The sequence below is a fragment of the Periophthalmus magnuspinnatus genome, chromosome 11 (assembly GCF_009829125.3).
Source record: "Periophthalmus magnuspinnatus isolate fPerMag1 chromosome 11, fPerMag1.2.pri, whole genome shotgun sequence".
NCBI classification, from domain to species: domain Eukaryota; kingdom Metazoa; phylum Chordata; class Actinopteri; order Gobiiformes; family Gobiidae; genus Periophthalmus; species Periophthalmus magnuspinnatus.
This window is the reverse complement of record NC_047136.2, coordinates 15,475,671-15,488,094: the sequence shown is the minus strand read 5'-3', so window position 1 is coordinate 15,488,094 and position 12,424 is coordinate 15,475,671. Positions and strand designations below refer to the sequence as shown.

Sequence of the window (12,424 nt, the reverse complement as noted above, 5' to 3'; positions counted from 1 at the left end):
GTTCTATTTCTGTTTAGTATGTTTTAAAATTTGATAAATATAAAACAAAATGTAATTAAGTCTTAAGCTATATATGGTATGTGCTTAGCCATTATTATTAGATCAACAACATGACTTAAAGTTCAGATATGGGTTTAAATAGTTTAGTTTAGGTTAAGGTTTGGCAAGTAGTGACTATGGTTAAGGTTAGGATCAGTCTCCAGGAAATGAATGAAAGTCAATGTAATGTCCCCAAGAAGCATTGAAACCCAACATATGCTATGAACAGTGGCTGTGTTCACCTGCACACCAAAATCTGATTATTATCAGATTTCTGGACCTTTAACCTTTAAATGTCATGTGAGTAATCAGATGGACCATGATCAGAATGAAATTATGGTCAAATCTGAAGCCAAGTAATCACTTGGCTTCAGATTTGACCATTTATATGCAGAGGTGGGTAGAGTAGCCAAAAACTGTACTCAAGTGAGAGTACCGTTACTTCACCTCTGTTTATGACTTTTTATGATTATTAAAACTCAAAAAATCTGTTAATAGTTGATTGATTGTGCGTGTGACTGCAGTCAGTGATTGAATTTAACTTTTCATAGTGATATAGAAAGTGATATACAAAGTACATCACAGTAAAAAATCACATAGTAAAAAGAAGTAACTTGATCATAACGTGTGTTCCAGGCTGGAGGTCCAGGCTGGGGAGCTGAAGGAGCAGCCTCAGAGGGAGACTGGGAGCCTGGGTGCAGGCAGTGACTGTGCCAGCACCAGGGGCATGGCTGGGTCCATCATCTCCTCCTACACACTGCCCGACAGGTAACACCACAGGACACTAGAGACATGTCATGTTAAATTACCTCAAAACGTACATCTGACAACTTGAGATGTAAAAGTTGTAAAACAAGTTGTGTAGATCAGCTGTTTATGAATTAAATCTTTCTGGAATAACACTGCAAAGTGTAATCGTTCAATGAGCGAAGTAAGAAACAAGTCTATAATATATTTAGCTCTAACTTCATTTAAAGGGCCCATATTATTTCATTTTCTATGCTATAATGTTGTTTCCTCATCACAAACATACCCGGAGTTGTGTTTTGTTTCGTTCACGCACACACACACACACACACATTTTACACAGAAATCCTGCATATTTAGTCTCTCAAATAGAAACCACAGGCAGCCGTTAACTTGAAAACTACAGCTTCACTACAGGACCTTTAAACCAGTTTTGTCCATTATAAAGTTGTCTTTAGTGTTCAATGTTTTTTTGGTTTTTTTAATGTTATTTTAATATCCAATGTTATCATCATCCAGTTGTCATATCTGGTTAAAATAAAACAAATTTGAACATGATAAATGTATAAATGTGATGTGCTTTTATGACGGCATTAGTTTATTTACCTTTTTTAAAACATCTTTCTCCTTCTCTCTCTCTCATCCCTCTCATCCTTTTGTCTCACTCTCTGTCTTTGCCTGTGTCTTTATTTCTTCTTCTCTTTGCTCTTTCTCCCCCTCTTTCTCTCTCTCCCCTCTTGTTCTCTCTTCCTCTCACTCTCTCCTTCTACTTTTTCCTCTTCCTTCTTTTCCTCTCCTTCCATCTCTCTCTTGACTCCCCTCCTCTCTCCCCCGCCTTTCCCTTTGATCCCCTCTGTCTCTCTTTGCCCCTTCTCTTTGCCCCCTTCTCTCTCCCTCCCTCTCTCTCTCCCTCCCTCTCTCCCTCCATCTCTCTTTCTCTGTAGGGAGTGCACAAACCTCGAGATCCAGGTGGACATCGAGACCAAACCGAGTCACTTGTGTCTAACCAGTGAAGAGGACCTGACCCCTCCGGCCGGCTCCGCGCCCCCGCCCGCCCCACACCCCCCCTCCGCGCCAGACGAGCCCCAGGACTGCAGCTCTCGACGGGGGGGAGCCCTCAGCCTCTCCCCTGGCGCCTCGGTTCGGGACGGGCTCCGAGACGTGACCCTGGCCCAACCCGAAAGCATCCGGAGCGATTTGGAAATGTCAGACACTCAGTCGGACGATATCGCAGAACTTACCTCTGACGACTGCGACTCGCCCAGACCCAAAACCTGCCCCCCGTCCTGCCGCGCCACGCACCCCCCCACAGAAGGCCTTCAACACTGTCCCGACAATGTAATCCTGTACGTGTGAGGAGTCTGCACACTGCAAAAACAAATGTCTACACAAGCTTAAATTACTTGAATTTAAAACACGTTATTTGAATAGTTTTTACTAATTTAGATTAATTTATGTAAAATTATTTGACTTATTTTGGAATATATTTGACTGCTGATACATTTTAAGCTTAAAGGTACACTATGTAACTTTTCTGACAGAGGGTCCACCTTGAAGATATTATTTTGACTGGAATACTCCACTGTATGTCATTAAATGTTCTGTATTTAGATCTTGGATTTGTTCAGTTACGTCTATTTATAACTCTATATACACACAAATCTGACCTATAAACTGGCCTAGTGGAGTCACTTGTTGGTGTGGGACCTTTTAGCAACGCACTGTCTCCATGGAGTAGACGACCCTCAGCCAGAAAAGTTAAATATAGCACCTTTAATTCTCTGCCAGTGGAGTCATAAATAAAAAAACGTCTAAATTACAAGTATCATCTGCAAATGTTATGCTTGCCAATATAGAAAGGTCATAGATAAAACTGAAATCTACATATCCACCTACTGCATATGCTGCCTATTTAATTTAGGGACAACAATCTGTCAGAAATAGATTATTATTGCAATTATCTGATTTCAAGTCATTAAAGTGCGTGTGGTGGGTTTTTATGATCCTCTCAGTAATTTAGTCAATAGTTTTTTCAATAAGCAATTTGCGTTTTGAGAATTATAGGAAGAAAGATGTTATAAAATATATGGATGGCATCACACTAGGGAGAATTTTATCCAAGTTAGGCAGACATCATTTCAAAATAAAGGGATTTGTCGTATTCTTATTTGTGAAATCACATTTTGCGTGTACATTAGAGGAGTGTATAACATGGTTGCTAAGTATCAGTTATGAAATTTCCTAGTGTGATGTCACAATTTTCAACCAGGAAGTAGAATTTTTAACCTGAAAATTTACCGAACTGAAGCTGATTTTTTTTCTATGTAATGACCTTAACTGTGTTTTAGTAAAAAGAGCAGTGTAACCTGTCAAAAGCACTTTAAAACTAATTAGTTAGACATTTGTTTTTTGCAGTGCCCACTCACCACAGTGTCTACTTACCCCTTTCAAGCTTTTCATTTTTGGGAACTGCTTTATTTAGAAAAAAAAACAAGACAACTTAAATTGTTTACTTGTCAAAAAATTGCCTCTACCTCTGAAGTTTCTAAGTTTACTTCTCGGTGCAAAAATGCCTTGGCTCTTTAAGCAAAAAAGAGGAACATATTTTCCACGATAGAGATGAATTTGTAATTTCTGGTGAATTGCCACCAAGCACAGTAATGGTTGAAGAAAATGGATGAGATGAAATGCGCGAGAGTGGATTTGGACACGCTTTAGTTTCTTATTTTCTTGTTTTTATGTTTAAAAATGACCTTGACGATGTGTTTAGCTGCAAGCATGTTTGCATGAATGACCAGAGAACAGAGAGACTGTTGTTACGATGAGGTGCACTTGAATTAAACGGACCAATAGATTTTAAACGAGAAGAGACGGGCTTTGATAATGACCAGAAAAACAGCTACAATGAGACTTTATATAATGTAATAGCTATTGTTCTTAATATATTTACTATTGCTATACAGTAAGTACTAGTCTAAAGTACTTGCTAAAAGATAAATTCAGTCTAATGCATTCTTATTGAGAGCGGGGTTGGCTTCCACAGATCCGACTTGTAACTTGTAATAGTGATTGTCTCCATTGAGAGATTTAATTCCCTGCTGTGAAACATTTCAGGCAAATATATTTAGTGTTGCTATTAAAAAAGTACTTGCCTAGACAGATGCTAACAGAAGCTCCTGCTGGATGAAAAGTAATTTATATTTAACTTTTTAGTATATACTTATATTTGTACATTTAATTTTAAAGTTTGCATTGTAGTTTTTATAATAACTACTACAGATTTTGAGTATATTAATACATTTTATGCCTCAATTTTACTATCAAGCTCTAAATTTGAAAAAAAAAAAATTGTACTTAAAAGATTATGATTTATGTAATCTAGAGATAAATAATTAAATGTAAAGCTTACCAAAATAACCTGAAAGTTTACCTTCAACTTGTAAGATGTAAAAAAAAAAAAGAAAATGTAAGTATAACCCATTACATTTGACATAATTTATATCCAATCCTGGTCATTGTCAAATCTCTCATCTCTGATTGGCTCTGGCTTGTCATGTGACCAGACCAGTATTTTACAAAGCCCCTAACTTTTAATTTGAACATAATAATCTCACTGTAATTATATGTTGAATGTGCAATTTCCTTTGTTTTTGGGGGACATCTCTGTTTACAAAGACATGTGTTTCTAGTCAAACCATAGTGTTTATATTATCGACTTGTGCTTTAAATCAAATTATGGGATGTTTGCAGTGTGTGGATGCAAGTCACTTTAAAACAAATGGAGAAAATGGTTGTCTTTCACTACGTTTACATGCACAGAGTACTCCGGCTATGCTCGTTGCCTGGTTATAATCCGTTTACTATAAAAACTACACCTTAATGACGCTTGTAAGGAAGTAAGACAAGATAAATAGTGTAAGACTTGATAACTGTTTAATTAATACTCAAACCCTAACCACTAAATTAAGATGTCCATTATGAATTAACTGTTTCTTCATGCTTTATTAAGGGTAATTAAGGTGTGGTTATTATGAAGTGTTACCAATAAGTGGAGAAAAAAGGTTGTCATTGGCCTTGTTTACGTGCACACCGAAATCTGATTGTAATCTGATTTCTGGACCTTTAAGATTACTCGATGATCAGAAAGATATGATTTTGATGATGATGATTGCTTTTTATATTGACCTTATTTGGCCCCGCCCACCCTGCCCCATAAACACTTTCTTTGTTGTGTCCGATTAAGAGGGACTCCCATTCTTTTCAATGGTGAATCTGGGAAAAGTTTTGCCTTAAAAATATGATATAAAATAGTCTTGATTTGTGCAAAATGTTCATGTGTGCCAACGAGTCAAGCCAACACCTCATTCATTCTCTGGGGAGCTAAAACAGCTCTGTGGGCTGAATAGAACTTATTTGCTGTCAAAATTGTCCACCCCATACAAAATAATACAACCCAAATGACGATGGCAGCGCCCACGGCAACTTCCAGAATAAAACGAATGAATAATCTCTAAAAAAAACCTGAAAAACTGCAATATTAATCAGATTTTGAGTATGCATGTAACCAGCCAGTGACTACATTTACACACAGAGAGTACTCCAAGTACGCTCACTGTCCGATTATAATTAGATTTCAGATTTCTAGTTGGAAATCCTGTTACAGTCAGAGTATGTCAGCTTTGCCCGTGTGCTTATAAACGTAGTAGTTGTCTTGAATGTATTATTGTCCCAGTTTAGTTTTCAAATGAGCACTCGTTGCACTTTATCAAATGTATCTTGAATCTTTATGTTGCTGCTGTGATGTTGCTTCGTCTGAACATTTCTGTGGTACAACCAAAAACAATCACCGTCACAAGCCTTGTACAAACTATGAAAATATATACGATTTTTAGTTTGAAACGCCTTGCCATTTTACGACATTACACAAACTGGCACTGCCTACATCTCGCATTAACTTGGTAGCAGTTTAATATCTCTGTATTACAATCAAAATACTTACATGGTAATTACTGTCTGTTACTTCGATTCTATTGCGTAATGATAATATGATTAATTCTAACCAGTGAGACTGAAAATGAACAGAAAAATGATTAGTATTCTCTTGTTTATGATATAGAAACAGGGCAGCTAAATGTGTTCATGCCTCTTTAGTTACCATGCGATTAGGCTGCGTTCACAGTTGTCAAGACCTGGTTTGAGTCCAGTTTAGTCCAGTTGTAGACCTGGTTTTGTCTTGTTCTAGTCCAGGTTTAATTCCGGTTTTGGTACCAGTTTAGACCCAGTTTCTATGTGCATTTGCAAGTGTGAACGCAGCTGCAGAGTCTTCTGTAAAGCGAGACAATTATTTAAAAAAACAAACAAAAATGGCTCTCAGCTTCTATCACCTCTGTGCTTCTGTTCAGCAGGTTTCACCAGGTTAGTGCCCCCTATAGATCATAACTGGTACATGCAACAAATCGACATTTGAGAGTGTAGTAAATTAGGTAAACATTAATAATAGTGGATATTTTTGGTTTCATGTGGCAACTAGGAATTATGTGGCTTTAAACGTGAGTTGCCCAGTGACACAACAGAGGTTTGCACTATGAAATGTTGAGAATGGTTATTGTAATTGTAGTTAAAGAAGAATTGGAGTGTTCCACCGTATGGCATTATCTCACCAGAAAAGGTCTCTAGTGCATCTTTAGATCTACGTTAAACTATCTACAGGGGGCCTTGATGTAACTCCACTGCTTAATTTTGCCTATAACACCTGAATGTATCACAAATGAGACAAACTTAAACCTAAAAATGTTGAACTCTGTTGGGAAATGTCCACTGAAAACATGACTGGTCCTGTCTTACTTTCAAAGGAGTATTTAGATAGCAATATTAAAGTGTTACTGTACGGTCTGTGTGATCACTGTTATGTGAACCAGGTGGGAAATGTGAATGAAAAGTTGTGGATTTTTTGAAAGAAAAATAAAAACAATCCAATGTTGCACCAAAATACTGTGTGTTTATTTTGGATAGAATTTTTATTTGCAAAATATATTTACAAGAGCTAAACAATGAACAAATATTGCAGCAAAATTAATTAAATATGAATATTAAATGAAATTCATGGCAGCTTCTCAACACACCTTTGCAATTCTTGACAGTGTAGTTTGATAGTTTTATCAAGTAAGTGTAAATGTATAAGGTAAATATGTAACGTTTTCATTACATTTAAGATTCGTCAAACAAAATCAATAACATTTTGTTGTCCTCTCGACCCTATGTCCTTTCCCCAGCCAAAACCCAGTGGAGGATGGCACAGTATTATGGCACAGCATTATGACGTAGTATTATAGCCCAGAGAGAGAGAAAACCCACAGTTTCAGGAGCAGTGCTTGAGCCTCGGGTCTGTAGCTTTATAGTGTATAGTTCTGAAGTGTTCTGCAGGCCTTATCAAGCATAATATTACACTATTGAACACTACGGTTTCTTTCCCGGTTCAGTCGATAAGATACGATTTATGTCTCTTTCAATGTAGTAACAGTAACACAACTTTTATCAAAGAAGCACTTTACCATATTGTGCTATCAAAGAGCATTTCTCACTAATAACGTGTCATGTCAGTGAAATTATTTAGCTTTTAGCACATATAGTGTCTGTTGTTGAGTCCACACCTGTAACTGAGGAGGGATCATGAAAACTACCACAGGAAAGGCGTGGTCGTGTTTGCTGGTGGCCGTCCTTCTCCTCCAAAGCTGTGACATCGTCTTGGTCAAAATTCCGTGAGGTGGATGCAAACTTTCAACAGCAAAATTCATATGTGCTGTCTACAGAAATGTCAGAGAGGCGGTACAGGCGCCATTTTAGACACTTGAGTCCATATTAAAACAAGTTTGCTCTAAAATGTCACAATAACGCCAAGAATGTTTAGTAAAGACTATATAAGACGAAACAATCAGATATAGTGAAAGGAGTTAAAACACGAAGGGGAAGTAAAGCTGCAGAATAAAACAGATGGATGATGCACAAGACAAATCATCTGTCTCTTGTTTTGCTTTCTCAGCCAGTTAAATGTATACATAAAAATAGTACTGGTGTTGAAACATACAAAATGTACTGTATATGTGTAAATGTGAACATTGTTTGAAGTGAATTCATGCTGGAAATGAGCGATGTGCAAATTTACCCCTGATGTGATATCTGGCTATGGCTAACTTCATGCAAACAGGGTAATTCATTTGCGTGTGATCAAACCATTTGTCACATCTCGGTTACTTCTGTAATTGACAGACTGATGTTTCATCTGTATGCAATAATATTATATATTTTAGCAGCTGGATGTGTTCTTTGTTGGCCATTAGCATTGTCAGTCAGGCTGTAAACGTAGGAACAAGCAACTTTATCACTGATGTAAAGTCAGCCCATTTACAACATTTATAAACCCAAAGTGCATTTACACCACCGTCATTATCAGTTTCAAGCCTCATGGAGCACGTACACAATTCATTTAAGGTAGCTTGCGTATAAGAAGAAGTAAAATAATATGATCCGCCTGAGACATTTTGTTGTGTACAGTGTTTGGGAGGTGGAGAGCGTAGTTTACAAAAGAGCATTCTCACAAGCCACCTGTAGGAGGAGCACTACTGCAAAAGGTACTCAGTTCTGCTTAAAATCTTGCTGCAGTTTGAAAATGCATCATCTGCATATAAATGTATGAGGCTTTTTCTTTAATCGCCACCAATGGCATTATTAAATATGGTAAATATATATATATATATATATATATATATATATATATATATATATATATATATATATATATATATATGTTAAATGTCTAATACAGCAACAGGCTTCCTGGGCATTATTGGAGAAATTGTTCGCCATCTGTGGAACTAGTTCTTAAACACTAGTGGAGGCAGAATAGTAAAAAGACATGCTCGACAGGAAGTCAAAGGACCACGCAGGACACGCTACTTTCATTTTCACACCGCAAGACAACACTGCAACTTAAGAAAGGAACATGGACGAACAGTGGGAAACCAGATCACATTGTTCCAGTGCTTCATGGTCCAGCCAGAGTTCCAATACAAGTGTTCTCACAGCAAAAACCAGCACCAAAGCAGAAGCAGCACAAGCATCATCTGCTGAAAAAGAAGCAGAGATGATTAAGGAGCAAGTACACATTGAAGCCAAAGCTATTAAAAAGAAAGCAGAGATCAGTGCTTACCTCCACACACTATGACTAAAAGGTGCTGCTGCAGCAGCCATCGCCAAAGCTGAGGTACTGGAAGCTGCTGCTGAGGATGAAACTGTGACGTCTGTTTTCCAAACAAGAAGCCATGCAGCACCTGGTAACTGATCCACCAGTTGGTTACCAACTTTCTAATGCTCATGTCCCACAAGCTCCACCAGCATGCCAGCAAACAAAAGACAGTGGTGAGTTTGCTCAAAATTAAGCTAAAAAACACACCAGTCAGTGAGGTCATGAATATGAGTTCAAAGAGTTACCAATAGAAAAATCTCCAAAATACAACTCGTACAATGTAGCAAACTATTCCCATGCCCGAAGATCATTTGAAAATGCCAGATTCATGCCACAGCCGCGCTATATGGACTCTGCTACTCTTTACTAGTTATCCAAATGTTTCTAAGCCAGAGAGACTGAAGAAAGCAAACTTCAAACCTGCAGTGTCTGTCTGCAAAACTGACACGACTACTCCAGACAACAGTTGCGACCTCCCTAACAAGATGGTCGACCCAGACAACCAATGCCCACTCCACAACAAACCACACTCCCTTCGCAAGTGTCGTGGTTTCAGAGCCAAGACTCTAGATGAGAGAAAAGCAATCCTCAAAGAAATGAACATTTGTTACAAATGCTGTTCCTCTGCCAGCCACAGAGCAAAGGACTGTAACACAAACATTGTATGTTTGTGTTACAGTATGTAAAAACAACCAGCATGTCACAACTCTGCATCCCAGACCAGTACCGTGCAAAACAACAGGTCCAGACACAGCAGCCAGCTCGGAGATCTGCGGCAAGGGGAACAGTTCACGTTCCTGCTCAAAAATCTGTCTGGTAAAAATTTATCCTGTTGGACAGGTGTTAAAGAATTCGGTCTTAGCTAAGAAAAGGCAGTCAAGGCCTATGCCATTTTAGATGAGCAACGTAATAGATCTTTAGCTAAGACCTAAGGTTTTACAAAAATGACTATTATAACTTTGAAAATTACACCAAAATATCCCAAAATATTAAGCACTAACATTTGTACATCTGTTACAGGTAGCAATCAAGCACATTCCACGGGAGAAAGTGTCCTATAAAAAAGTGGTAAGTCACATTATACACCTTTAAACAAAAAGATTAAAGCATTAAGCATTATGAGTAAAATGCTTTTGTGTTCAGGTTCAGGATGGCGTGGAATATAACCTGATCAATGAGGTGGCTATGATAGTCAAAGTGTCCCAGGGGAACTGCCCTGCCATGATCTCTTTGCTGGATTGCTACGAGCTTCCAGAGGAGGTCATCCTGGTGATGGAATGGCCCGTTCCCTCAATGGACCTGTATGACTACAAAGAGTTCAACGGAGGAGTGCTGGAGGAAGCTGAAGCAAAAGTCATTCTGAGGCAGATGGTGGAAGCCTCCAGCCAGATGCACAACAGCGGTGTGTTCCACCGCGACCTTAAACTAAAGAACATCCTAGTGGAGACGGACCACAGCTACCCTAAAGTCCGGGTCATTGACTTTGGCTGTGGATGTCTGGTCAAAGAAGGCCCCTATAATTACTATTCAGGTATTTCATCTCCTCTTAAGTACTATTTTTAACAGTAATGAGTAATAAAGTGTAACAAGTACAGTAAGTGCCATAACTGATGTTGTGTGATTTCAGGGACAATCGGTAAAGCTCCTCCTGAGTGGCATTCCTCTAAAGGATACAGCGCTGAGCCCACCACAGTGTTTCATCTGGGCGCGCTCCTCTACAGCCTCCTCCATCAAAACTCCTTTAATACACTCTCCTACCTGTGGAGGAATAAGGGCTTCAGCTGGCGCCTGTCAGAGAGTAAGATATTACATTTACATATTACAACATAAACATGTCATGTGTTGAATGTTTTGAGATGAAAAACTGGGTTTATATTTATTTCCTAAACTTTTCCCTTTTTTGTGTTCCAGAATGTCGGCATTTCCTTAAATCCTGCCTGGCCGAAGACCCTGATGACAGGCCCTCGTTTGAGCAACTTCTGCGTCACCCTTGGCTCTTGTAAACAAGTGGAGACAGAAGCTCCTACTTTTATATAGTTTTAGGCAATGATTTTATTCAAATTACTTTTTTAGACAATATGACAATTCAAAGTTTTATATTTATATTATGATATATTTATTTTATGATATTATTTATTTTATTTATTTTTGTAATCAAATTTTATAGCCATTTTTTATACTTTTTTATACTGCATTTTGTAAATCATTGCATTAATAAATTCGAAATCATGTAAGCCTATACTTTTCCTTCTTACATTTCCCCTTTGTATATACTGTACATCTCTTCCTGTTTGAACCAAACAGGGAAACAGCTCTACAACTGCAGAATTATCATAATTGCTTGTAAAGCCTAAAGGAATGGCCCACAGGACCAAACCCATTACAAAGCTTTTGATTCAGTGGACCAAGGCATCTTACTGGACAGACTGAAAGAGACTGGTTTCTCAGACAGTGCTATAGCCTGGTTTAAAGGCTACTGCTCTGGGCATGTACAATCCGTGAGAATGGAGGGGCTCTTATCGGGACCTTTACCTCTCGTTAAAGGTCTTCCGCAAGAATCCATTCTCGGACCCACCCTATTCAATATTTATATAAACAATATTATTCATGCTGTGGGGGAATCTCACGTACACTTGTACGCGGATGACACAATCCTTTATACGCACAGCCCTTGTCTTAACACTAGTTTATCTCTGCTTCAAAATAGCTTCACTCTCCTGCAGCATGCTTTTTCTGAACTTCACTTAACTCTAAATGTGCAAAAAACAAAAGGCATGATCTTTGGCAGAAAACTGCCTCAGAATATCTGTCTAAATATTGTGACCCTGGACGGTGCAGAAATAGAATTTGTCAAGCATTATAAGTACCTTGGTGTATGGCTAGACTCGTCCCTAAATTTTGAAATGCACATCAATAGTCTGCTTACTAAAGTGAAATCACGAATAGGCTTCTCATACCGTAACAAAGCATCCTTCACACACTCTGTTAAAGAGCTGTAGTTAAAGCTACAGTCCTTCCTATTTTAGACTATGGTGACATACTTTATAGATCAGCATCAAAAACTTTGCTCCACAAGCTGGATGTTCTTTATCATTCAGCCATTCGTTTTGTTACTGGTGCAGCGTTTAACACTCACCACTGTAGGCTTTACTCTCTGCTCAAGTGGCCATCTCTTCACACCCGCAGACAAACTCACTGGTTCATTTTCATTTACAAAGCTTCAGTGGGTATGACCCCCTCATATCTCAGTTCACTGCTAAATATCCACAGGTCCAGTCGTGCACTCCGCTCCAACAGATACATACAGCTGTCAGTACTGAAAGCTCGCACAGCCTTAGGCCAAAGCTCGTTTCAGTTCTCTGCAGCAAGTGACTGGAACTATCTACAGCAGGATTT

The 12,424-nt window shown here is 38.4% G+C and overlaps 2 protein-coding genes across 2 annotated transcripts in view; both read left to right on the top strand.

Moving 5' to 3' along the window:
- The window catches only part of rnf19b (ring finger protein 19B), a 43,748-nt gene extending 36,973 nt beyond the window's left edge, over positions 1 to 6,775 (top strand). Inside the window, exons 9-10 of the mRNA XM_033974997.2 lie at positions 676 to 807; positions 1,731 to 6,775. Coding sequence (XP_033830888.1) covers positions 676 to 807; positions 1,731 to 2,142 — 544 coding nt within the window. The 3' untranslated portion in view covers positions 2,143 to 6,775. The remainder of the gene's footprint in view (positions 1 to 675; positions 808 to 1,730) is intronic.
- A 2,472-nt stretch (positions 6,776 to 9,247) lies between these two features.
- Positions 9,248 to 11,031, top strand: LOC117379116 (serine/threonine-protein kinase pim-2-like). Its single transcript, XM_055225487.1, has 4 exons — positions 9,248 to 10,096; positions 10,172 to 10,559; positions 10,656 to 10,826; positions 10,940 to 11,031. The coding sequence occupies exons 2-4, from the start codon at positions 10,214 to 10,216 to the stop codon at positions 11,029 to 11,031; spliced, it is 609 nt and encodes a 202-aa protein (XP_055081462.1). The 5' UTR covers positions 9,248 to 10,096; positions 10,172 to 10,213.
- Positions 11,032 to 12,424: the final 1,393 nt, after the last annotated feature.

Bases quoted from the DNA above. Each gene is read 5' to 3' on its own strand.
- LOC117379116 (XM_055225487.1), top strand. From the start codon at position 10,214: ATGATAGTCAAAGTGTCCCAGGGGAACTGCCCTGCCATGATCTCTTTG. The intron at 10,560-10,655 runs GTATTTCATCTC...GTGTGATTTCAG, and splicing joins CCCCTATAATTACTATTCAG to GGACAATCGGTAAAGCTCCT. The intron at 10,827-10,939 runs GTAAGATATTAC...TTTGTGTTCCAG, and splicing joins CAGCTGGCGCCTGTCAGAGA to AATGTCGGCATTTCCTTAAA.